Source organism: Rhinolophus ferrumequinum, chromosome 23 (genome assembly GCF_004115265.2).
Source record: "Rhinolophus ferrumequinum isolate MPI-CBG mRhiFer1 chromosome 23, mRhiFer1_v1.p, whole genome shotgun sequence".
Taxonomy (NCBI): domain Eukaryota; kingdom Metazoa; phylum Chordata; class Mammalia; order Chiroptera; family Rhinolophidae; genus Rhinolophus; species Rhinolophus ferrumequinum.
The window spans coordinates 20,580,075-20,607,703 of NC_046306.1; the positions used below are offsets into that span (position 1 = coordinate 20,580,075).

General features: G+C 38.7%; 1 protein-coding gene and 1 pseudogene across 4 annotated transcripts in view; one reads left to right on the forward strand and one right to left on the reverse strand.

Moving 5' to 3' along the window:
- The first annotated feature begins 13,482 nt into the window (after positions 1–13,482).
- Positions 13,483–27,629, forward strand: part of PIGU (phosphatidylinositol glycan anchor biosynthesis class U) — a 79,199-nt gene continuing 65,052 nt past the window's right edge. The window contains exons 1-2 of one of the 4 annotated variants that reach the window (XM_033094981.1): positions 13,483–13,868; positions 22,467–22,531. In XM_033094981.1, coding sequence (XP_032950872.1) covers positions 13,739–13,868; positions 22,467–22,531 — 195 coding nt within the window. In that variant the 5' untranslated portion in view covers positions 13,483–13,738. Of the gene's footprint in view, positions 13,869–16,122; positions 16,244–22,466; positions 22,532–27,629 lie in introns of those variants that run through there. The other 3 variants (XM_033094982.1, XM_033094983.1, XM_033094984.1) reach the window with 3 other exon arrangements.
- LOC117016233 (ATP synthase subunit d, mitochondrial-like) lies at positions 25,539–27,029 on the reverse strand (annotated as a pseudogene).

The following is a 27,629-nucleotide window of genomic DNA, read 5'->3' on the forward strand; positions in this document are numbered from 1 at the left end:
GTAAACAAAAACATAGTCACAGACGTTATAATACAGGCAAATAAGGGCAAGGACAGAGGAGAGGCCAAGGTCCTACGGAAATAAAAAAAATGGGATGCAAAGAAGGCTTCTAGGAAGAGAGGCTATCTGAGCCAGGGTTCAAGGGCCTGGAATATGGTTTTAAACGAGCCCCGCATCCTTCTTTGGTTCTGCTTCTGACTTGCTGTGTAGTTTTGGGTGACTCTCTATGGGCCTCTGTTTCTCCATATAATGAGAGCATAATGAGAAATTCCTTTGCCTGCTCACTTTTTTTCTGCCCATGACTTTCTAAGGAGAGTTTTGTCTTGTCTTACTGATTTCTAGGCTTTTGATATACAGAATTGGGGTAATGGTGACAGAAACGGGATGGAGAGATGAGAGGGAAGAGGAAAGGAAAGAGAAAAGCAAAACTTGTGGGAAAGGGCCTAGGGGGGCAGTTTTGATGGAAAATGATAAGGTTTGGTGAGTGAGGGACACTGAGAGGTAGCAGTGAGGCATCAGAGGATTCGTGAGAACAAAGGAGATTGTAAAGAGTGTTGACATGGATTGGAGACCCTTTGATGTCTTTTGAGAGTTAACAAATGTGAGAGTCTTTAAAATCACATTTGGAAGTTGGACTGTTGTTCTTGGATTTAATACATCTTTTATTCATTTTTGAATAGGTTAAAATGCACAGGATTCAAAATCCCAGAACAAAAGGTTATATATAGGTTTCCATCCCATTTCCACCTCCAGCACCCTCCAATTAATTTTCACTCCTCAGGGGCAACTACTGTTACCAGTTTCTTGTGTGAGTTGCCAGAAATATTCCACGCATATACGCATATGTATATGTATATATGATCTCCGTGTTTTGAACACAAATGATAGCATATTATGCACCCTGTTCTGAAACTTGCTTTTCTTTTTTTTTTTATACTTAACAATACTTGGAGAGTAGTCCCTGATAATACATACAGAGCTGCCTCATTCTTTGCTATAGCCATGTGGTATTTCATTGTATCATAATAAAGTTGGATTGAAGTTATTGAATCAGTCCCCTGTAGCTGAACATTTAATTTTCCAGAATTTGCCCTTATACTGCTGTTCTTGAATGTGACATTGAAGGTGCTAAACCTGAGCCATGTGGGACCCTGGGATTTATCTGGGTTATGGACTTTATTTGGGTTTAATGGCATCTTTTAAAGATTCTTATCCATTCTCTGTAGCTTGGTCCAGAGAATGGGTCAGAATTGAAATATACTTACTCGATTTAGTTAAGGAAATACAATATGACCACTGACCTATGTGTACAAAATCAACATCGACCTACTCGTTTGAGAAGGACGAATTCAGTAGTTCATAACTCCCACGTCAGATGTTTTCCATCTTTGAAATAAAGTTGTCACAGATGTTGGTCAGAACATCATTTTCCTTAAGTTTTTTATTTAAGAACTTCCTCTGTCATGATAAGTGTTCCTGACTTGGGTTGGAATAGAAAACTAGTGACTAATACCTCTTTGCTCTATATCCAGGTGATTTATTGTCTTGCCAGACTTAAATTTTCTTCTGCAGGGGACTTCAAAGCTTTTTAATTCTGTCCTTAAAAAAAAAAGTATTTGTACAAGTAATAATAATCATGGCTAATACCTATTGATTGCTTTCTATGTTCCAGGAGGTATTCTCAAGGTTTTTCATGTTGTATTTCATTACAGCTTCACAATGATCCTGTGAGGGAGCTATTCTTACTACCCCTATCTTGCGGGTTTGGAAACTGAGACACAGCGAGTTTGGATTATCTGCCCAAGGATTGACAGCTACTAAGTGATAGACTGGGTTATGAATCCTGTCAGCCTGGCTTCAGAGCCCATATAGCTCTTAAGCACTATATAGCATGGCATATCAACATGCCTTAAGAGTGACCGCAAAGCCCTTTTGCTTCAGGATCCCTAACTTACTGGTGCCAGAAATTCCACCTTTATTGTGTCCTCCTACACAGTTAAGTATTGCCCTCTCTAGATGCTTCCTCAAATACAAGTAGTCAAGATGGGGGAAGACTAAATTCCTTACACATCTAGTTAGATGAGTTCTTCAGATACCCTCTCTGCACTGAATGGACTGAGAGAGAAACACAGTTTGGGAAGTGGGGAAAAAGTGGGGAAAAAAATGGCAGGCATTAAAAGGGATGAACGGAGAGGTAAGAGGTCAGAGCCACATGTCCCAATTTTCCTAGGCTGGCCTTGCTCAACCTTGTGTCGATGGGGACCTCTAGAAATACAACCCTACAGTCAGTTGGCTCTGTTTCTCAGCCCAGAACACTGGGGACAGGGAGCCAAGTGGGTGAAAGGTGATGAAGAGGCTCTTTGGAATGATGCCAGGAGTGGTCCAGGTGCCTCCTTTGAGCCAGGGTGTCCTTGGAGAAGGCAGGTGGGACAAAGGGCATGACACAAATCCTTCTCTCAGAAGGAAAAGTGTCAGTCTCTCTCCTTTGCCTGAGGATGGTTGTATTCTATCCACCTGAAGTCTATTTTTAAAAACTAAAATGCAACAATTTACACAAGTATTGTATAAAATCCAGCAAACTTGTAATTTCTAAAAAAAATTATAAACAGAAAATTCAAACAAGATAAAGTCAAGGTCACCTTTGACCACCCTTCGTTCAATCCTGGAGTGTATCTTTCTTTTCTTTTTCTACACAACATACATATAGGAAGTGTTTTGTTTCATGGGGCTTGTTTTGCTTCTGAGTTTAGAATTATGCTTTCAAATGTTTTATTTACTTACTTAGTTACAGGGATATAGTTCAAAATTCCGAAGGTTCAATAGAGAATACAGTGAAAAGTCCTTCTCTCCCCTGTTCCCCATCATCTGGTCTGCTCCCTGGAAACAATCACCAACTCCAGTTTCCTGTAATTCCTTCCAGAGATATTTTATGCATTTCAAATCCAATGCATATATACATACATGCATTTTTCACACATAGAGAGAAACTGTTTTGCCCCTTGTTTGTTATTTCGCTTTACAGCGTATCTTACAGACCTTTCCTTATCAGCATGGAGAACAGCCTCATTCTTTTTCACACCTGCATAGTATCCTATTGTATGTATGCACGATATTTACCAGTCCTCTATGGAAAGAAAGGTTGTTTCCTACATTTTATTATTACAAACAATAATGCAATTAATACTTGTATCCATTATTTTACATATTTATTTGTTAGATGATTATCTATCAGTGGGGATTAGTTAGTTGAGGTTATCTAAAAAGTTTAAATAGCAATGTAAAAGTTGATAGATATTGCCAAATAGCTTCCAGGATGTAACAATTTATGCTACTTGTAGGTTTGTTTGTTTGTTTCTACATAAATATATCATATTATACAGGGTCGGACAATTAAGTTTGCGAACTCATCCTAGAAAAAGTGCTATATACCTTATTGCTGAATATCACTACAGTCACCTTCGAAGCACTCTCCTTGGGAAGCTATGCACCAATGCCAGCACCTACCTAGTCCACCCTTCAAAGCAATTTTGGAACCTTTTCTCTGGAATGGCCACCAGAGCTGTCATCTTATTACCCTTGATGTCCTGAACGTCATCAAAATGTCTTCTTTTCAATGTTTCCTTTATCTTCAGGTAAAGAAAGAAGTCATTGGGGGCCAGATCAGGTGAGTAGGGAGGGTGTTTCGATACAGTTATTTGTTTACTGGCTAAAACCTCCCTCACAGACAGTGCTGTGTGACCTGGTGCATTGTCGTGATGCAAGAGCCATGAATTGCTAGCGAAAAGTTCAGGTTGTCTAACTTTTTCATGCAGCCTTTTCAGTACTTCCAAACAGTAAACTTGGTTAACTGTCCATTTGGTACAAATTCATAATGAATAATCCCTCTGATATCAGAAAAGGTTAGTAACATTGTTGCAACAAGTTCACAAACTTAATTGTCAGACCTCGTATACTCTGTCCTGTGGCCTCACATTTTTCACTCAGCAATATGACTTGGAGTTCAACCTATGTTAACACATGTAATTCTAACTCACTCAAAAAAAAAGGGGGGGACGGTCGGATGGCTCAGTTGGTTAGAGTACGAACTCTCAACAACAAGGTTGCTGGTTCAATTTCCCCATGGAATGGTGGGCTGCGCCCCCTGCAACTAAAGATTGAAAACAACTGTATTTGGAGCTGAGCTGCGCCCTCCACAACTAGATTGAAGGACAACGACTTGGAGCTGATGGGCCCTGGAGAAACACACTGTTCCCCAATATTCCCCAATTTAAAAAAAACAAAAACCCACTGTCTTATAGTTTCCCATTGTATGACTATATATAGCTTATTTAGTTGATCATTTATTGAGGGACATTTTGGTGGTTTTCAATTTTTTTCCTGCTACAAACAATGCTACCGTGACTATTCTTAAATGAATAGAACAGATTCAAAAACGTGAATTGCAAGGTTGATAGGTATACGTATTTCAAATTTCCATAGATGCTGTTGAATTGCTCTCCAAAAATGTTGTGCCGGTTTAGACATCTACCAATGGTGCGTGAGAGCTTTAGATTTACATTTAGAACTGGCCCATGTGATTCATCCTGAATCAAAGCTCAAAGTCTCAGGTAGCACTGGCATCATCCAGGCCCTGAGTGCCCCTTCTGCAGAATTTGAGTGGACAAGTTGAATGTTGGGAGGGGCAGGTATCCCCCATTAGCCAGATGGTCACCCAGGTAGCCAACCCTCTCCAAAGAAAAGTCTACTTTGGGAGAAAGTGAGCTCTCCATCACTAGAGGTGTCTGAGTGGAGGTTTGGTATCAACAAATGCGCTGAGTGCCAGGTCTTGGGCTGGGTGTTTCGACCCAGAGATGAGTCAGACCCAGTCCCTGCCCTTCCAGTGCTAATATTCATGGAGAAAATAGGTAAGTAAACAGACAAGGACAATTGTGTCTAGTAAGTATTGAGTTTGACTTCCTTTTCTAAAAATATCTGGAACTTCCTGCTATATAACACATGGAAATGCTAGAAATAAAAACAACAAACATCCTTTTAAATGCACAACGGAACCTGCAATAGTTTGGGTTTTAACAGACAATTGGGGAGTTGAGGTCTTGGGCTTATGTGAAGTTTGGGGTTGGAAGTGAGACCCTTGATAAATCAAGGACCCTTGAGCGGCTACACCCACAGCGAAAGAGTAGGCTAAGGGAAAACAACAACAAAAAATCTGACTACTAGAAAGGAGACAAAGCCTTGTGTCCTATGTGTCTCTTTGACCTGGTCTTTAGTTTGGGGAAAGAAACTATTTCCTGAGAATTTGAAACCCCATGCCTGCCCTCCTTGAGTCTGGGGTTCATATTTACATCACCTGCATGGCTGGGAAATCACCTGAGGCTGAGAAATTAACATAAAAGGAGACCTACTCCAAAACTATCTGTTAGATGTTTAACAGAAACAAATGCAAATCCCTTTGATCCCCACCCACCTCACCATTGCAGGCTATACAGAGTTCCCACACATGAGGCCCATCCAAACATAAGCTAATCCACAAGGAAACAACTGATGAAGTACACAAGGAAATAATCCACCATGAGTAACATTCAGTAGACATAACAAACAGAAGAATCAGACTCCCAAGAACTTCCGATAACAGTATTACTGGAGAGTGATCATGAAGTGCAGGTAAGAGATAGCTGCTAAGTGCTTTGGGGGCATAAGAGAACTGACTCCCCGATGGAATCAAAGTCTTCACCGAGAAGGAAGCTTTAAGAATGGGTCTTGAAGGATAAGTAGGACTTTGCCAAGTGATGACGGGTTCTCTTGAGAGAAGGCAGTGGAGTGTGCAAAGTAGAATGTACCAAGGGAATACTGTTAATAGTTTATTTTCTCAGGTGTAAATAGGGCAGAAAAGTAGGGGAAGAGGCGAAGGAAGTAGGTAGAGAGATAGATCATGTTGGCCCTTGCAAGTCGTCTTCAGGACTCTGGTTCTTCTTCTTTTTTTTTTTTTTTTTTAATTTTTATTGGGGGATATTGAGGAACAGGGAACAGTGTGTTTTTCCAGGACCCATCAGTTCCAAGTCAAGTGGTTATTTTCAATCTGTTCGTGGAGGGCTCAGCTCACTGGCCCATGTGGGAATCAAACCAGCGACCCTGGTGTTACGAGCACTGCGCTCTAACCAACTGAGCCAACAAGCCACTCCAGGACTTTGGTTCTTAAACTAAATGCAAAGGAAAGCCTGTGAAGGATTTTAAGTGAGGGGTTAGTGATATTCATTTGTTCATTCATTCAACAATGGATGTTGGGCATGGAGAATGGGTTGGAGAATGGAGAGTAGCAACAGATCAGTCAGGAGAGTATAGTCGACATCTAGGTGAGAAATGCTGGTTCCTTAGACCAGGGTGGTGGCAGTAAAGATGGAAAGGAGTATGTGGATTTGACTGATGGTGCGCTTCACAGAGATAAGGAATTAAGGAGGAAGAGTGAGTGAATTGCTGGAAGGAAGATCATGAGCTTCGTTTTAGATATTTGGAATTTAAAGTGACTTTGGGATATCCAGGTTGCGATTCTAAGAGGAGTTTCATACACGTGTCTGAATCTCAACAAGAGAAATCTGGGCTGGAAGCAAAGAGCTGAGAGTCATCAACATACAAATGGTAAGTGAAGCCAGGGAAGTATGTGAGAGTCCTTTGGGAGCCTGATTAAGAACTTTTGGTTGCAAGTAACTAAAGACCCAACTCAAACTGGATTAAACTAGAAAAGAAATTTGGTTGAAAGGTTCATCAATAACGTCTTCAGGCAAGGCTTGATTCAGTGGTTCAAATAATGGAACGAAGATCTAGTCCTTTCTAATTTCTCCAAAACACTTCCTGGGAATTGGCCTAATTCTTGACAGGCCCTTTCTTTGTGATCACATGGGAATGGCTCTGCCAAGGCACCTGTCCTCAGGGTATTATATAAAGCCAGGTCTCTGGTTCCTTTTGGGCCCTTACAATACTTGGGCCCAAGGCTTTGAGGAGGGAACTGGTTTGGGTCTCCCAGTGGGCCTCACCAGAGACCCAGCCCAGGAACAAGAGGCAGCTAGGGTAGGAGTCAGATGGTGAGAACTCTGGTTTCCGGGCCCAGTGCCACCACTGACCTGCTGTGTAATCCTAGGCCCCGCACTGCTCCTCTTTAGGCCTTAGTTTCCCAGTCTGTACAATGAACTAGATCAGGCCTTTCTTCCTTTTTCAATCTTAAGGTTGCCTTTCATTATTTTTCCCTACGTGCCACTGCCTTCTGCTCACTCCCATTGGTTGGTATTGTTTTTAAGTTTTTGTATAGTTTATTTCTTCTGGTAAAAAAAAAATAAAAAAAAAAATACCGTCACAGATTAAGCCAATGCAGCCTCTTTAATTCTTCCTTTTGCTTTCATAGCAACCCCTGACTTTTTTCACTCTGCTGTTAGGATTCTTTTGCTGATTATTTTGAGTTCTTTTCTTATCCAGGCTGTATCCTGCAAATCTATGTGTGGGTTGACTTGCATAATCCAAGAAATTGTAAAGTTGATCAAAGTCTGTTGTTTTGCCAAAATGGGTTCAAATTTGAAGACAAAGATAATTATCTGGTGTGTTCTCATACATTTTGGTTAGTTTTTCTTGAATTTCTAGTTTAGGTACTATTGCATTCTCAGGGTAAAGATCCTCTAGGACCATTTGTTTCTGTGGAAAAAATTAATATGTCATGAACTGTCTCGCCTGGCTTGTTACTTATGTCACTCATAATGGTAGCTAGTCATCAGGCAGCCAGGGAGGAAAAAAGCCTTCAGTTGTGTTTAAAGATTTTGTATACTGATCAATCTGAGATTGTTGCTCTAACTTTCTGCCTCACAAATTTTTGTTAATGAAAGTCTCAGAGAACTGTTCTGCAGACCTGTAGAGGAGCCAAGGTCTGAATGCTGGGGATACAATATGGGGAGATTTGGGAAACAATGCTACCAGCAAAATATCTCTTGAGTCTACCCACTTCTCTCTGCTATGCTGGTCCCAGCCACCATCATCTTTTACCTGGTTGACTGCAGTAGCTTCCTTACTGGTTTCCCTGCTGCCACCCTTGCTTCTTCCAATTTATTCTTCATTCGGTAGCCAGAGGGACATTTTAAAAATCTAAATTGTGATCACATTCCAACTCTACTTGAAACCCTTTAGTGGACTTCCCATTCCTCTTAGAATAAGAATCCAACTTAGCACGATGGTCCTCAACGGCCATTTGACACTTGCCTACTTCTCCAGTCTCATCTCTTGCTCACTTCACTCCACGTTGGCCTCCCTCATTGCAAGCTCTCCTCCCCATGCACACCATTCACCACCGCCAGTTCTTTACATCAGTGGCTCCTTCTCATCCTTTAGGTCTCAGCTTAAATATCACCACCTCAGGCGGGCTTTCCTTGACCACCCAATCCAGTCTACAATAGGTCCTCCATTATTCATTATCATTGCTCCTGATCTATTGCCCTCATGGGTCTAATCACAACCTGCAACTATTTCATTTGTCTGATTATTTCTATTTGGTATGACTCCCTGCTATACTATAAACTCCAATATGGGAGGGACTATGTCTATCTTTCTCCCCATCATTAGTGGTTATTTCCCTTTTTCCCCCCTCCATCCAGCGTCCAATCACCCTTTGCCTTCACTCAAAAGTCTGGTTCCCAATTGCCTACAGGGTGTGTTGTCCTAAGAATAGTAAATTCATCATCTGACTTCTCACAGATCCTTTTTTCTTTCTGCCCTCCACACAGCAGATATGGCAGATATATAGGACCTAATCTCAATGGATCTCATGTTCTTTCCAAGGAATTTGACTCTTGAATGGCATGATGCAAGACCATTAAAAACTGGTTGGAGTTCATTCATTCCAGTGGTGGTACCTGATGTACCCGACGGATGATCCCTGTTACCCAGCCCTGTGGTACTGCCTACCTGGGTCCTGACTGTTCCAAGTCTGGTTCTCAATCTTCTCTTTGGCCCTGTGATCTCACTCATAGCTTCCTAGTAAATTTTCATGGCCATAATCAGTTTGCTATTTGGAATAAAAGAAATGTACTAGATGGACTGTACGTCCACAGCCTGGCACAGGACCTGGCAACGATAGGTGTTCAGTAACTGCCAAAGGAAAAACTACCCAGGTGTGTGATTTAGACTCAATTTCTTCGTTCTGGGTAACCCACATATCACCTGGGATCTCTGGTTTCTCAGGAGAGAAATCACCTTGCTTACTCCTTTATTATCTCACTCCTTTCAGTTCTCTCCCCTTCCTTCTCAGCTACAACAACAAACCACCCAACCCAACTCAACTCAACACAACCCCAGGTCCCCTCATTTTCTCAGGCAGAGCAGCTTAACCACGCCTGGCAGTATTCAGAGCCTGGTTATGCCATTTGTGAGCTAGGTGACTTTAGACAAATTCCTAAATCTCTTTGTGCCTCAATTTCCTCATGTATAGGTGGTGATGGGGAAACTAATTATAGTACCTGTAATAATATAGTAAATGAGATAAAACATGTAAAATGCTTAAAATAATTTTTAGCACACAGTAAGCACTCAGTACTTGCTACCTATTGTGACTATTTTCATCTTTCTGTTGCATAAGCTACTGGATAGTTATGCCTTCGAGGTAATGTTTTCCAAAGTATGGCCCCTGAACCACCAGCATCTGAATAAATCAAAGAAATTAAGAATGCAGGTTCCTAGGCTCCATCCCAGACCTCGTGAATCACAGTCTGTAAGGCAGAGCTATGAATTTACATTTAAAAATACATCTCCCAAGTGTTTCTGATGCTCAGTCATTTTTAAAAGATTTTGAGACATAATACACATACCATAAATTTCATCTATTTAAAGTGTATAGTTCAGTGGTTTTGGTATATTCATAGAGTTGTACAACCATCACCACAATCTAATTTTAGAACGTTTTCATCATCCCCGCAAAAAAATCCCATACAAAAAGAAATCCTGTATCAGTCATTTGCCATTCCATACACCGCCCCACCCCCCACACCTAGCCCTAGCCAATCACTAATCTACTTTCTGTCTCTATAGATTTGCCTGTTCAGGATATTTCATATAAATGGAAATATACAATATGTCGCCTTTTGTGATTGGCTTATTTCACTTAGCATGTGTTCAAGGTTTATCCATATTGTAGCATGTATCAATACTTCATTCTTTTTTATTGCCCAGTTATAGCCCATTGTATAGATATACCATAGTTTGTTTATCCATCCATGGCAAATAAAATGGATATTTGGGTCGTTTCCATTTTTTGGCTATTATGAACAGCTATGAATAAGCTATGAATATTAATATACAAGTTTTTGTGTGGACATGTTTCATTTCTCTTGAATATATAGCTAGGAATTGAATTGCTGGGTCATATGGCAACTGTTTAATATTTTGACGAACTATCAAACTGTTTCCCAAATTGGCTGCAGCATTTTACATTCCCACCAGCAATGTATGAGGGTTCCAATTTCTCCATTTCCTTGTCAATACCTGTTACTATATGTCTTTTATTATAGATATCCTACTGGGTGTGAAGTGATATCTCACTGTAGTTTTGATTATATTTCCCTAATAACTAATGAATGATGTTGTGCATCTTTTCTTATGTTTATTGGCCATTTGTGTGTCTCCTTTGGAGATATGTCTATTCAAATTCTTTGCACATTTTTTAATTGCGTTGTCATTTTATTATTGAGTTGTAAGAGTTATTTATATATTCTGGATAAAAGTCCCTTATCAGATATATTCTCCCATTGTGATTTTCTCCCATTGTGATTTGTGTTTTCATTTCTTGACGCTGTCCCTTGGAGCACAAGTTTTTAATTTTGATGAAGTCCAATTTATTTATTTCTTCTTTTGCTGCCTGTGCTTTTGGTGTTGTAACTAAGAAACAATGCCTAACTCAAGGTTATGGAGATTTAGTCCTGTTTTCTTCTAGGAGTTTAATAGTTTTAGCTGTTATATTTAGGTCTATTATCCATGCACACTCATACTTAAGAACCACCGGTTTGGATTACATCTTCTACCTATAGTGGCTAATCACTGTTTTTCCCAAAGAGAATCCTCACCCTAAGAATTTTTAAGTCATCTGTTAGGATGATGCAAATAATAATAAAACAGCTAACAATGTATATTGAGTACTTCGTATGTGCTAAGCATTTTACATTATGTAATTATGTTCAACCCTCACTATGAGGTTTGTGTTATAATCACATCCACTTTTCATGATGTAATATATTTCATTCTAAGATGATGTAATACATAAATCTCTTCCTTTTATGTAAAAAGGGATACCAACACTTTGTTTTGTGCTGGTTTCAGCCTATCAATAAATAATAGTATGGATGGACTAGCCCTTGTGGTTCTTATTATGAACATAAGATGCCCTTCAGCAATAGCCATCAGGAAACTTTGAAAAGATACAGGTTTATTACTTACAAGATGGGGAAATTACATAGCACAACTGGGGCCACACAGCAAGATTGAGGGTATATATATATATATATTAAAGAGAGAGAGAGAGAGAGAGAGAAAGAGAGAGAGAGAGAGAGAGAGAGAGCGCGCACAGGCCTTAGGTTCTGCTTTTATTGGGGTCAAGGGTGGGGGCCTAGGGTTTCGAGGAGTCAGTCTTTATTGGTGAATTCAAAACAAAACAGCAGGAATTTAAAGCATGGGAAGAGAAAAAAAACAAGTAGCCCAAATGGTAAGTTACTGAAATCAACCAAGAGCTCTAAAACAAAAAAGACTCAGTGCGGGGGAGTCAGTCTGGCCCTTTATCTAGTTGTGTGGCTGGCTATGTGTTTATTTGAAATAACCATCTTTGAAGTAGATGCCTCAGCAATCAAAGCTTAAGTCAGGTACTTGCATTACAAACCCCCCCCCAAAAAACCCCAAATGTCAGGGCTTACACTACATACTTACATCTGTAGGAAGGAACGTTGTGCAGACTAAATAAGCTCACATGTGTTAAAAGTATGGCACAATGCTTGGCAGAGCAGGGCGCAAAGGATTAGAGTGCCTCTCTCTAGTCCTTCACCATCCCCTCTCCCAGTGGAGACATGCCCCTCCCACTGGTCAAAAAAGCTAACAGCTCCAGGACTGATTTTTTGCATTCTCCTAGCATCCTGCTCCCCTTTTTCCTTCTCTCATCGTGGTTTGTGAGTCTTTTTGTTGTTTTATTCTGAAGACTATTGTTTCTCTTCAACTACTCTCCAAGTTGCATGAAGGCAGGGGGTGCAACAATGTCACTGCATTATTCCCCAACACCCAGTACAGGGCCTGGAGATATAATGGTCTTTTAAAAAATATATACACTTTCTGGTTTAAAATTCTCCAATGGCACATGGATTGCACTTTTAATAAAGCCCAAAGTCAGGTCCCTACCTTATTGCCCCCCATCTGCCTCTCCATCCACATCTTCTATTACTCTTTCCATTTAGACCATACCTACTTGTGTCCTTTCTCAAACACACCTTGTTGTTTCCTGACTCATAGTCTGAGCTCTCCACTTGGGAGCTCTGATTAATTTCTCATCCTTTAGGTCTTGGCTTAAATGTTACCTCTTCCCAGAGCCTTCCCTGACCACCCTGTCCAGTGTTACCACCACTCTTCGACCATGTTATTCTTGATCATGCAAACTGTTTCATTTTATTCACGAATCTGAAATTTCCTTACATATTTATTTAATATTAACTATTATAGCTAACATTTAAGCACTCACCATAAGCACTTTTCATACATCAATGAAGTGGTGTGCTACTTAATGCTTATCAAAGGGCTCTCCAAACTCTGATTTGTAGTGTGTGCTGATTTCTGTGCTGTAAACACTCCCATCAGGAGGGATTTCAAGCTATCAACCTGATGTCACTAAACACAGATTTGGGAAGAGCAGGGCAGTAACACACTATTATACAGTATTTGTCATAGTAATACAGCAGTGGTAAATAACCACAAAAGCACAGGTAAAACAAAGTGTAGTAAAATAATTAGAAAGTGATGAGTTTTGAGTATTTATTACCTTGTTTTTAATGTAACTTATTTAGTTTTAAGTTTATATAATTTAATTTTTGTTAACGGCTGTGTTAAAAAGCGACTGGCAAAATTTCTAAGCATTCCTCAATAGTTTCTAGCGAGCCGGTAGGAGCCAATAATCAGCACATTTATCAGATGAGGGACCTGAGACACAGAAAAGGTTAAGCAATTTGTTTAAGCCCGCGGAGCTAATAAATCTGTCTACTACTCCAAAATGTATCCTCAGAATCCAACACGGTGACTGGCAATAGTTGGAGTTCAATAAACAATTGCAAATACATTAATGCATATTTAATACTCTTTAAAAACATAAAAGGAAACATTTTAATGTTAAAACCATACACAGAGTGAAATTAACATCTCTTTAAAACTTGCTCACAATCGTAGGGAGATAACTGCCTTTACTCGTCTACTTCCAGCAGTACTTCAGCCCCTGAGCGCTTTTATAATTCACCTGTCATCACAGGAGACGTCGCCCAAACCTTTACTACAAACTTGAGACGCCCCGCTTTCCGTCGTTCCGCCCTGCCTGGCCGCAAGGATTCCTGGGAGTAGTAGTCCCCAGTCTGGCGGCTCCTCTAGCAGTAGCCACGCGCGCCGGACCGTGGAACTACAAAGGGTGGCGCACAGGGCGAGAGGCTCTTCCGCCTCGCCTTCCCCTCCCGCCGGCGCGCCCGCCCCAGCTATCATGGCGGCTCCCTTGGCCCTGGTGCTGGTGGTGGCCGTGACCGTGCGGGCGGCCTTGTTCCGCTCCAGTCTGGCCGAGTTCATCTCCGAGCGCGTGGAAGTGGTGTCCCCACTGAGCTCTTGGAAGAGAGGTGAGGCCACCGGCTCGAGTAGGCGGCCAGGTCCCGCCTGTGCTCCCCTGGCCTCTGTGAATGGGAGGCGGGGGCAGTGGCCAAAAGCTCAAGATTCTGAGGGAACTGATTCGGTCTGGTGTCCTCTGAGAGGGCGGAAGGGCGGGGCCTGAGGACGGCTGGTGAGGGAAGGGGGCGTGGGATTGTGGGGTGAGGTAGGGGCCTTCGGGTCGGGATCACCTGAGGGGTGGGGACCTGAGGGGGTGTGTCCCACTCTTGAACTGAGCCGAGGGTGTGGTCTGAGGAAGGGTCTGAATAGGAAAAGAGCGTGGTGGGTGGAGTGAGAATTGAGGAGGGGCTTGAGATTTGTCGCGTGATCCGCTGGTGGTGCTCCCAGGAGTGAGGGGAGCAAACTTGCCTAAGCGAGGAGCGGATGTACGGTGCTTAGACGCCTTATTCTCAGTCTGGGACTTGCAGTGCAGCTTTTCCTACAGTTTCTTCTTCCTTCTTTAAGTTGTTCATTAAATATTGTTTTATATTAGGTTGGTGCAAAACCTAATATAAATCCATTTAATTGCGGTTTAAAAAGTTAAAAATAATTGCAAAAACCGCAGTTACTTTTGCATCAACCAAATACTGGCGTCACTGTGAGCTGCGCCCTCCACAACTAGATTGAAACAACTACTTAACTTGGAGCTGATGGGTCCTGGAAGAACACACTTAATAAAAAATTTTTTAAAAAAAGAAACAACATTACCAGCATCCCAGAAGTCCCCTTCCAGTGCTGGAACTTTAAATTCTAGAGTTTTGATGTGATCCCATAGATGTTTTGGAATAGGGAATGGAATAACCAATGGGTATTTTATGAATAGAGGTAAGGTTTCTAAAAATACTATACATCTGAGACTATATGATAAGCATCATTTTATTCTCCAGGTATTCTGTGTGTTACATGGTGATGTTTTCCCCATTTTACAGTTGAGGAAACTGAGATTTAGAGATGTTAAGTAATTTGCCCTAGATTCCCAGTTGACAAATGGTAATAAATGTAACGGTAATTCACATGTTTGATGGTAAGAGCTTAGACTTGATATCTTTCCATATAATATTTGCATAATTGCTTGTTGAATAAACTGAATTGTTTGTTGAAGCCACTTGGTTCCTGCTTTCTTCTGGATGCCAGAAGACCCAAGGCAGTATTAGGCCTTCCTTTTTCTGCTCTCTTAGCCCTTTATACCGACCTCTATTTAGAGCACTTCTCATCTTCTATCATAATTATTTGTTTATATTTGGTTTCTCGCTGTACTATGAGATCCTTGAAGGTCAGAGCTGTTTTATTCATTCCCGAGTCCTTGGTGCCTGACCCAGATTAATTGCATAGCTACTGTTGAATCAATATTGAAGAAAAAAAAGCATAAGATCTAGTTACTTATGGGATAGACAAGGTGAAGGATCCAAGATGAGGCAATGTCATATGGTGATTAAGAGCGCAGGGTCTGGTATCTTAAAAAGGGGTTGAGTCTTTTTCTGTCTCTGCCACTTACTGTCTGTGACCTCTAACATCTGTTTCTCATCTGTAAAATAGGGAGTTATAATATGTACCCCATTAAATGAGATAATCCATGTTGAATCTCTTAGCTTCAAGATAATAATGAAAATCAAAATGACTAATTCTAAGATTTTGAGTTTAAATAATAGGGAAAACAGTGATGATATGGCTGAAATGGATGAATCAGAAAGGATAGCAGTGTTTGATGTGTATATAAGGGGATAGAATGATAGTCAAAGATTTATGTCTGGAGCTTGGGGCCAATGTCAGAGCTAGAGAAAGAGATTTGGTAATCATCCATCTGGATCTGCTTAAGTCAAGATAATTGTTTGTTTCATTTTTGGGGGGTTGCAATATCTGTCAGTCACCTGTCTTCTGAGTATATTTGAAGATGGGATATTTTAAAAAGCTGTTGATTGTATTAAACCCTAAAAGACAGGCATTTAAAAATATTGAAATAGGAACTTTTCTGGTTTCACATGACATTTTGCTTTTTGAGTGGCCATTTCTTTGGGTGAAAGGCCTTGGATCCAAATAGATTTTGATTGGCTATAATTTTTAATGGAAATAAATAAGAAGTTATATACCTGGAGGGATGATTCTTGTCTTCAAATAACTGAAGGGTTTTAAATTGGTGTGTTGTCAATTCTTTTATGTGCAGATGATGGAATCCCAACTCAGACTGTCCAAATTTTAATAAAAAGGGAACTTATTGGCCTACATAATGGAACGATCCAAGGGTAGATCCTGACTTCAGGCCTAGCTGGATCTGGAGACTCAATGATCTCATCAGGACTGATTCTTTTTCCATCTTGGTATTGACTGCATTCAGAAAGTCTCTTCCCAGGTATCGGCAAGATTGGCTACTAATAGCCTTTGACTTTTATATCCTCACAGTGTCAAGTCCAATGGAAAGAGGGTGCCTCTTCTTCAATAAGTACAACAAAAGTCTTGAAATTGAACCACATTGCACTTATTTGAGTAATATGCCAATTCTGAAACCAATTATTATGGTCAGACTGGGTTTGACCATAATAATTCTGAAATAATTCTGAAACCAATTATTATGGTAAATATGGGTATCCATATTTACCTCTTTGGAGAGGGGGCAACCTCCCAAACCATGGAAAAGGGGGTTATCCCATAGGAAAACTAGGATGCTGTTACTAAAATAGGGGAAATTGATACTGGGCAGGGGTTAATAACAGATATCCTTTATAATAGCAAAGAGATTGCTCATTGTCACTCATTTCTACAGATCCTTCAGTTTATTTGATAGTCTAAAATTTATACAAATTTCCTGGTTGACAAAATGCAAGCATGTGCTTCTTAGTCCAGTAAAAATAATAATAACTAACACTGATGTAATGCTTTCTACATGCCAGGCACTGTTGTAAGCACTTTAGGGATATTAAAAAACTAATTTAACCTCTATAATGGCCCTATAATGTAAATTCTGTTGTTAGCCCTATTTTGTAGATGAGAAAATTGAAGCACCGAGAGATTGTCACTTGCCCAATGTCACATGTATTTTATGTGAATAGCTAGCAATCCTTAAGCGTGTCTGTTCCACTAGAGTTCACTCTATACCATCTTGTCTAGAAATCTGTCAGGAATAATTTTGCAACCTTCTGTCATTTTCTGGCATTCCCTCAACCTGAGGATTACGAATTAGTATGGGCTCAGCTTCTTGAGTTCAGGGTAGAGTCCAAGGTATTAGTGCTTATTTAGAAACCCACCTCTAAAGCAGCTGTGAGAGTCAGGGTCAGGAGGAACACTTCTGATAGTACTTAACTGAAAAAACCTTTTACTGTTAAATAAAATACAGAATTAGTAAGCCACATACAACAATGTTTGGTACAGTGACTTATTATAAAGCAAACACTTTTGTAACGATCAGCTAAGTCAAGAATCAGAACTTTGCCACTCACTTCAGAAGCTTTTCCATATGTCCCATCTCAATCACAGCTCCTTCACCTCCTCATAAGTGACCATTATGCTGATTTATTGTAATGACATCTCTACATTTATTTTGTTTTATTACCCAAATGAGCATCCGTAGACACTGTAGCTTAGTTTTGCCCTTAAAGTTTTTATGTCTTTTAAGTGTCCCTTACTTTAAGGTCCCTGTCCATACTGTCCGTCCTTTTCTTTAGTATTTATCTGTTGAAGAATCCAGACCATTGACCTAGAGTTTCCCATAGTTTGGATTTTCCTGCTTGTATATTCATGGTACAATTTAAGATGTCCTGTGGCCTCTATATTTCTTGCAAATTGGCAGCTGGATCCAGACACTGGATATTACTACTTTTTTTGTTTTTTAGCTTTTCATTTGAAGTAATTTTAGACTTACAGAATATTTGTAAAGATAGTACAGAGAGATGCCATATACACTTCATCCAGCTTCTTCTAATGTTAACATCCCACATAATCATAGTACAGTGATCAAAACTATGAGAATAACATTGATATAATACTAAACTATAGTAGTTATTCAGATTTTACCATTTTTTTCCACTGTTCTTTTTCTGTTCTGGGAGCTGACTGAAGATCCCATATTGCATTAGTTGTGTCTCCTTATTCTTCTCCAATCTGTGACAGTTCCTCCGCTCTTCCTTGGATTTTATGATCCTGACTCTTTTGCAGTGTACTACTGTTTAGGTATTTGTAGAATGTTCCCCAAAACATTGTCTAATGTTTTCTCATACGTTGAGATAATGGATTTTGGGGAAGAATCCCACTTACGAGTAAGTGATGTGATTGGCTCATTGCATTGGATTGGGTGGTACATCCTATTGAAATATGGTATTACTGGTAATGTTAACTTTAATGCCTTGGTTAAGGCAGTATCTGCCTAGTTTCTCCACTGTAAAATTACTGTTTTCCCTTTTCAATTCATAAACATGTTGGGGTTATACGCGTCCTTTAGAGCTCTATCCTTTTTCTCTTGAAGTTTTTGCCCACTGCTTTTTATATTTATAGGTTGATCTTGCCTGTAGCAGTCATTACTTTGGTGTTCTAATGGTGATTTTTCTATTTCCCTCATTCCTTCTTTATTTATTAATTGGAATTTTTCTGTAAGGAAGAGTTGTCCTTATTTATGTATGTATTATATCAGTATGGACTCATGGGTATTTATTTTATTCTCAGGATTATAATTTATTTATTTTGTTGCTCAAATTGTTCTATCTTTGGCCATTGGGACCTCTTTCGGTTGACTCCTTTTTCCTTTCTCTGTACTTTTGACACACCTCCCTCCCACCTTTTTTTTTTTTTTTTTTAGCTCTTCATTACCTACTGGAACCACAAGGTGTTCCAGGCTTATATTGTATTTTCCTGATCCAACCTTGGAATAAACTACTTCTCCAAGGAGCCCTGGTTCCTTTTATTGGAGCATATTATTTAGAAACCAAGATCTGGATGTTAGATGTGTTTATTGCTCCTGGGATGACACTGTTTCTTGGGCCCTTTGGGCTAGAAATATAAGGATGCCACTTCTTTTGAACAAGCTGAAAGCATGCTCTTCCTGATAATGGGAAGCTCAACGACAGTGTTTGCGTTATGCTAGGTGATATGCTTTTATTATCACCCATAGGAAAAGGATATCAGTGTAACTAAATACGAATTGTTGTTTCATGGGATCAGTTAAGAGTTGAGAGATTTTATCCAAAAAACAAACAAATAAACACCAACTTATGTTTTAGAATAGTTGGTCAAAATTAATTAGCTTTTATGATCAACTGTTCAAAAACATTAGTTGTTGGATACTAATCCCATGAAGCAGAAATGTTATTCAGTTGCTCTGGTATACTTTTCACAGTTTTTATTTTGCAGGGTATTCTAGGAAAAAGAATGGCTTAAAGTTGTGGGTTCTTTAGGGTTTTTTTTTTAATAGATTTTTTTTGTTGTTGTTTCTTTAATCCAAACAGGCATTTTGTGAAACCTACATTAAAATACTTCCAGCAAAATATTATTGAAACATTGTTATGTGTAATGGAATTTGGGGGCCCTGATTATTCTTCCACGTGGAATAGATTCACTATTATATTCTGGAGGATTTTGGCATTCTATAACTGAGATGTTCCCAAACGCACTGCAGACCATGCCAATTTTTCAATCATGTACACCAAAGTAAGAAAAAGAAGGACATTGTAAGAAGCTTATCATTAAAGCTAAATGTATTCAAGTAAAAATATTGTGAGTTCATGCTCTTCCTACACTTTTTAATGTTATAGACGGTGGTAGTAAATGGTAATGTTTGTTTTTTTAAAAATGTTTTTACATGAGGTTGAGTCTTCCTCCAGATCAATTATCTATTAAATAATATGAGATCATATTTAATCAAGATAGCAGAGCCACATTCCAGGCACTTGCCAGAGAACACATTAAAAAATTCACTGGTGTACAGTATCTAGGCAAAATATATCTGAGAGAAAATAAATTTTAGACAATTGCCTGAACGGTGTGCGGTCTGTTCCTCTAGCTGCATAATCTAGAATCTTCCTCTGGATTAAACCAATGGAGAGTGATATTCCTGATGTTCCTGGGGGGCGGGGGAGGCGGGAGTTGCGGTGCGAGGGGGTTGCCATTGGCTTAGATTGAGAATTGCCTTATAAAGTGCCCTGATGAATTACCTCCATGGTCTCAGTGAAGCTCTTAGTGAAGGGTTTAATAGTTGTGTCACACAGCCTCTCTTCATGTGGCTCCTTAAGGGAAGTTTCTTTCTGGTCCTAGTGTAAGGACCAGTTAGAATTTGCTTGAGCTATGGATTTTATTTTATAGCCACTGTGAATTGTGTAACCAATTAGGTTTCCTTCTAGGGTGGGTTTATAAAGTTTAAAGCCATATTTATGGCCCACTCATTACCAATATATAGGTTTTTTTCCTTCTTGTTTTTTTCTTTCGCTTTTTTATTTTATATAGTATTTTTTTTTTTTGGAACAAGACTTGGCCACTTTGATTCTTTTTTATTTATTTATGTTTAAATAGATAATTCAAACAGGGTTAAAAAATCAAAGATGCAAAAGACTGTGATTAAAAGACCCCTTACCACCACTTTCCTATAACCACCTAGTTTTTTTCCCTGAAGGGAACAGTTTTTCATGTATATCAGTTTCTTGTGTATACTTATGACATGTTTTATGCATCTATAAAAAATATATTTTATAGCTTTTTATGGCTTCTGTTTTATGTTTTTTTCTTACCCTTCACTCACTTTCTTTAAAAATTATTTTTTCTGTTTCTTTTTAATAATTGTAAAATAATACATGTTCATTGCTAAAGATTCAGGTATTGAAGAAAACATAAAAGAAACTAAACATCATCTGTAATCTTATCACCCAGAGATGGTCGCTGTTAACATTTTTTTGTTTGTCTTATTTAATGTTTATATTTTATGTTTATTTTGAGGCATTTATCATTAAATACATATTCATTCTCAAATAATTGAATGAATGCTTATAAATGTTTAAAATAAAGTTCGATTGTATTTTACGTGCTGTTATGACCTGCTTTTCTTTAAGAGTATTCATAGACATCTTTCCTTCAGTAAATATATATCTGTAGTATACTTTTTTTACTTTAACTCTTAATTTTGAAATAACTTTAGATTTTCAAAAAAGTTACAAAAATATACATAGAGTTCCTATTTATCTTTCATCCAGCTTCTTCTAGATGTAGGGTAATATCCTACATAACCATGGTATAGTGACCTAAACTAGAAAATTAGCACTGATACAATACTATTAATTAATCTACACAATTTATTAGAATTTTGCCAATTGTTCCGTTAATGTCCTTTTTCTTGTCCAAGATCCAATCCATGATCCCATATTGCATTCAGTTGTTATGTATCCTTAGTCGCTTTCAACCTGGCTTACTTCCTTAGACTTAACATTTTTAAAGAGCACCGGCCAGTTATTTTGTCTCTCAACTTGGGTTTGCCTGATGTTTTCTCATGATTAAAGTTATGTTTCTTTGGCAAGGATACCACATTTTTGGCATAAGAACTATGAAAGTGTTTTTATCCCCATCTTATTGAATCATACCAAGAGGTACTTGATATTGATAATATTAACTGGTCAACGTATTACTGGTGACGTATGCTTCAGTCACGTGATTAAGGTAGTGAATGCAGTTTTATTCACAAAAATTACTATTTTTCCCCTTGCAAATATTCTGTTTCTCATCATATTTTTACCCACTAATTTTAGTATCCATTAATAATACTTGCCTTTTACAATTACTATGGGGTCTGCCAAATGATTTTCTATTTCTCTTTCCTTCTATATTTAATACTTACAATTCTCTGTAAGGAAGAGCTTTCTTTTTTCTTATTTATATCATAGTATGATTTTTAAGCATAAAGTATATTTGTCTATCCATTCATCCATATATATATGTGCATATCACAATTAATATAAATAAATCATTAATGGACACTGGAATTATTTTTAATTTTTCAGTACTCTGAGTGTGGTAATGAACATACTTCTTTGGGTACTTTTCCAATTATTTCCCTAGGATAAATTGCCCTAAGAACAATCACTTCTGAGTCAAAATACACACACTTACAAAGTACATATTGCCCTGAAGAAAAATTAATACAACTGTCACTCAAGCAAGCACATGTGAAAGTGACTGCCCATTTCCCTACCCCATGGACAACATTTCTCACCAGCTTCTAATTTGGTATCTTTCTCACCAGCTTCTAATTTGGTATCTTACTGTTTCAGAATGGAGCAGAATATACATAAATGAAATACTTTTTAGAGTAGGTGGAAGTTACAAGAAAATTGAAAGAAGCTCATAGTTTAATATAAAATGTTCTCATAATGAGTGCTTCCCCACAATGGAATGGGATACTCTGTATGGAAGAAAGCTCCTCATTATCAGAAATGCTCAAATAAAAAATAAAATGCTCAAATCAAAACTTAAAGTGACTTGCTGGGAATGAGCTAAAGGGGGTTAGATAAACTGTAAGGTCCTTCTCAGTCCTGGGAGTATCTAACACTTTGGTTTACCGCCATCTGCATATGTTTTTGAAGTAAGAGTGATGTCTTACTTTTCAGTGGTTGAAGGCCTCTCACTGTTGGACTTGGGAGTGTCTCCGTATTCTGGAGCAGTATTTCATGAAGTAAGTGTTCTTGTTTTCTTTTCTGGGTACTAAGAGTAATTCACAGTCACAGATACCAAAGCCTAACCTCTAGTTAGTACAAACATTTAAAAAGATCTATTTTTGAAAATCATATTTAGAAAGAATCCTTTTTAAGATGTCCTTCATGTAAGAAGTTTTCACGTTTGCAGTGGAAACAGTCCAGATTCAGATTGTACTTTGGGGAAGCAGATGAGAGAGACTTCTTTGTAGATGTTACCATTTTTAATGGCAACTAAGTTGTAAACAGTTCCCAGTTCATGAGTAGGTTGTCTGCTAATTGGCATGTAATTGGTTCTTTGGAACATGCTTTCCCATGAAGACTGAGACAGCAATGTTGGTTTCTTAGCCCACAAAAGCCTCTTTAACCCATTAAAAAATTAATCCTTAATAGGATTAATAATAATAGTAAAATCACACTTGGTTCACCATCACCTTCGTGTTACTGCAACAGCTTCCTGACAAGTCTTTCTGCATTGTCTTGCTCCTTTATTCTGCAGTCAGAAGTGTCTTTCTGAAATGTGAACCTGATTTTGTCACTGTCTTGCTCAGTACCTGTGAATGCTCACTACTGACTTCAGGATGAAATCCAAACACCTTATGGGACATAAAGTCCTGTGGGCCCTGCTCACCACATCAACCACTTTTCTTTCCATTCTTCCCTTCCCACTCTTATTGGTCATGTTTTTTTATTACCTGTGTGTCTTTACACATGATGTGTCTCCTTATAGAGGGCCATCCTTCCCTCGTTTTGTGGTTGATTCTCTGTTCTGGTATTAGCTTAGGTTTTACCCCTCCAGGAAGCCATCACTCATTACCTTAGACTAGGTTAGATGTTCCTCCTGTACTTTGCAAAGCATCTTGTGCTTATCCTTTTCATGGCTCATATCATACTCTTGAAATTGCCTCTGTACTTGTTTCACCCATTATAATATATGCTCCTCAGAACAAGTACTGGCACCTTTTCTTCACTTATTTTTCAATAGTGTGGAGCTCTGTATTTGCGTGTGTATTCCAGTCCCTCCCTCCCTTCTCTCTTTCCTTTAATAAAGATTTGTTAAGTGTGTATCAAATGCCAGCTCTGCTGCAAGGTACTAATATAGAACAAGATACAGTATTTGGCCTCATGGTATTTATATTTCTGAGAGAGACAGTGAGTTAGTAAAAAAGAAACATCTCAGTGCAAAGAATATCACCAGGGATAAAGAAGGTCATTTCATCACAATAATGGTGTCAATTCGTCAAGAAGACATAGCAATTCTAAGTTTGAGAATACATGAAGACTGTAAGAGATGCGAGGAGAAATAGACAAATCTTCAATTATAGTCGGAGATTTCAATATCCTTCTCTAAATGACTGATAAAACAAGCAGACAAAAAGCCAACAAAGGTATAGAAGACTTGAACAACACTGTCAACCAACTTTATTTCATTGACATTCCTAGAACATTCCATCCAACAACAGTAAAATACATAATCTTTTCAAGTGTACATGGAACATATGCCAGGTAGACCATATTCTGGGCCATAAAACAAAACTCAATACATTTAAAAAGATTGAAGTCATACAGAGTATATTCTCTGACCACAATGGAACTAAATAAAAAATTGATATCAGAAAGATATCTGAAAAATCCCCAAATATTTGAAAACTAATATATTCCTGAATAACCCATAGATTGAAGTAGAAATCAGAAGAGAAATTACTAGGTTGGTGCAAAAGTAATTGCGGTTTAAAAAGTTAAAAATTGCAAAAACCGCAATTACTGTAGCACCAACCTGATACCGTGTTTCCCCGACAATAAGACCTAGCTGGACAATCAGCTCTAATGCATCTTCTGGAGCAAAAATTAATATAAGACCGGGTATTATATTATGTTATATTTATTATATTAGACCCAGTGTTATAGTAAAATAAGACCCGGTCTTATATAAGACCCGGTATTATATTATATTATACCCGGTCTTATAGTAAAATAAGACCGAGTCTTACATTAATTTTTGCTTCAAAAGACATATTAGAGTTGATTGTCCGGCTAAGTCTTATTTTCGGGGAAACACTAGAAAGTATTTGAACTGAGTTAAAATGAAAACATAACCTGTCAAAATATATGGGATGTCACTAAAGCAGTACTTAGGGGGATATTTATAGTGTTAAATGCCTATGTGAGAAAAGAAGAAAGGTCTCAAATCAATGACCTCAGTTCTACCTTAAGAAACTAGGAAAAGAAGATACATTCAAAGTAAGAAGAATAAAATAAATAATAAATATCTAAGTAGAAAAAATGAAATACAAAAACAGAAAATAGTGAAAAATCACTGAAACAAAGTTAGTTCTTTGGGATAAACAGTAAAATTGATAAACTTTTGGGAATGGTGGATATGTTCACTATCTCGATTGTGGTGATGGTTTCATGGATGTATATACATTGGTCAAAATTGATCAAATTGTACACTTTAAACATGTGCAGTTTATTTTATACTAATTTTTCCTCCATTAAGCTAACGTTAAAAACCAATGAGATTTCAGTTAAGTGATAAGTACATGTAAAACATTAAAGCTGGGTAAAGGGATAAAGAGTGATAGTCCTGTGTGTGTGTTTTAGATAGTGTGTTCAGGGAAGGCATTCCGAGGAAGTGAAATTTGAATAAGAGATCTAAATGAAGCTAGCAAGCTTATGATGGCCCTGATTTGGGAATGAGCTTGGCGTTTGTGAGTTGCAGAAAGATGACCAGTGTTAGTAAGGCAGAATCAGCAAAGAGGAGAATAATAGAGATAAATTGTGAGAAGAAGTTAGGGGCCAGATTATGTAGGACTTTTTGTAGACATGTTTAAGAATTTGGTTCCTTCTTTCCTTCCTGCCTGCCTTCTTTCTTCCCTGCTTTCCTTCTTTCCTCCCTCCCTGCCTCCTTATCTATCTTTTAATATAATTATTTTTCAGATCCAGGGTTTGTAATATGAGGGCCAGAGCTTCCTCCCAGACACAAGTTTATAAAGTCTCAATTGGCTGGTGAGGCCAATTGGGATACTTCTTGTCTAATTTGGTTTCTGGGAGGAATTCATTGATGTCCTCAATGGTTATTTGATCAAATGGAATTATGTTCTTCTTCAGCTCTTACCCATATTCTTCAATCCTGGCCTTTGAGAGAGACAGAAACTCAGCACAGCTTTTCACATCTTATTTTTCTTTAGCATCCACCTGGAAGTGTATTTATCCTCTGGCACAGGAACCTTCAGGGCATTAAGCTTCTTCTCAAAGCCATGTGCCAAGTTGGCCTTCACCACAATGGCCTTGTAGTAATCCCAGTCGATAGCAGGTAGAGTCTCAGGTAGCGTAGCCAACCTGGAGGTGAGCGTCTCATTTCAGGATTTCAGGGAGTTATCAGTGACCTTTGGGCTCAGGGTATGATCTCCCCAAAAGCTACCCAGTCAATGCCTTTTTAGAGCAAGTTTTCACCCTGAGATTCTTCACCAACCCCAACATGCCCACAATAGCAAGTCGATTTTATTTTTACTGTGATGAGAAGACACTGGAGACTTTTAAACCAGGAGAGAAGTATTCATATTTATTTTACATTTGATAAATATTGCTGTGGATACTGTGAGGGAAATTGACTCCAGGGATAAGAGATAAAGTAGGGAAAATGATTCGGATGCTTAGACAGTAGTCTAAGAAGAATGATGGTGGCTTGGATCTAGGGTGGGAACAATGAACATGGTGTAAAGCAATTAGATTCTTTTAAAAAATGACTAGATTCTAGTTATATTTCTAGAGGTAGACTTGTTAATAGATTTGATGTGAGATATGAAGGCAAGAGATAATTCAAGGATACGACACAAAGATAGTACGTAGGTTTTTGTTCTGAGTAATTGAGCGAATTATGGTATTATTTAATGAGATGAGCCATACTAAGGGAGGAACAGGTTTTAGTGGGGTGGGAAATAAGAGTTCAGATTTCACCATGTTGAGTTTAAACTGCTTATTAGATATCCAAATGGCAATGTTAAGGCAATTGGCTATACAAATGTGAAACTCAAGGAGAGCCGTCCAGGCTGGAGGTATAAAATTGGGATCAGTCTACAGATAATATTTGAAAACATGGGAGTGGATGTGATCACCTAGTGTGATAGCCAGCCTCCAAGATGGCCCCCAAAGATTTCCAACTTCTGGTATTCACACTCCAGTAGTCCTCTCTCACATTGTACTGGAGTTGGTTTCTGTGACCAAGAGAATACGGCAGAAATGGTGCTGGTGTGTCACTAACTAGGTTAGGTAATAAAAGACTCTGCAACTTCCATCTTAGACTTTCTCTCTCATGGATCACATGCTCTGGGGGAAGCCATGTCATGACCAACCTTATGGAGAGGCCTTTGTGATGAGCAACTTAATCTTCCCGTCAAGAGCCAAATGCGTAAGCGTGGAAGCAGAAATTCAAACCCCTTTACAGACTGCAATGTCAGCCGACAGCTGCAGCCTCATAAGAGACTGCCAGAACCACTTAAGCCACTCCTGGTTTACTGAGTCTCAGACACTGTGTGAGATAATGTGTGTTGTTTTAAGTTGTTAAGTTTTAGGATAATTTGTTACACAGAAATAGACAAGTAAGACACATAGGGAGTGAATTTACGTGAAGAATACTGAGACCTGGAGCACTCCAATTCATCAAGGTTGGGAAGGGTAAGAGGAGCTAGCAAATAAAAATGAAAAGGAGGAAAATCAAGAGAATGTAGTGCATGGAAGCCAGATGAAGGAAGTACTTCAATGTCAAACGCTATTGCAAGGTTGGGAAAATTCGGACTCAAGATTGATGATTGATTTGCCAAAATTGAGATCTTTGAAGACTTTGGCAACAGTGTTTTCAGTGGAGTATAGGGACAAGAGACTGATTGAAGTACATTGAGACAGGGACAACCTTTTTGAGGACTTTTGCTCCTAAGGAGGGCAGAGAAATGATATGGTGACTAGAGGGAGATGTCTCATGAAGACTTTTTAAATAAGGATCTGAATATTTACTTGCTGATAGAAATAATCCTGTGGATATTTGGTGATATATGAGAAAGAGGATAATTGAGTGAGCAG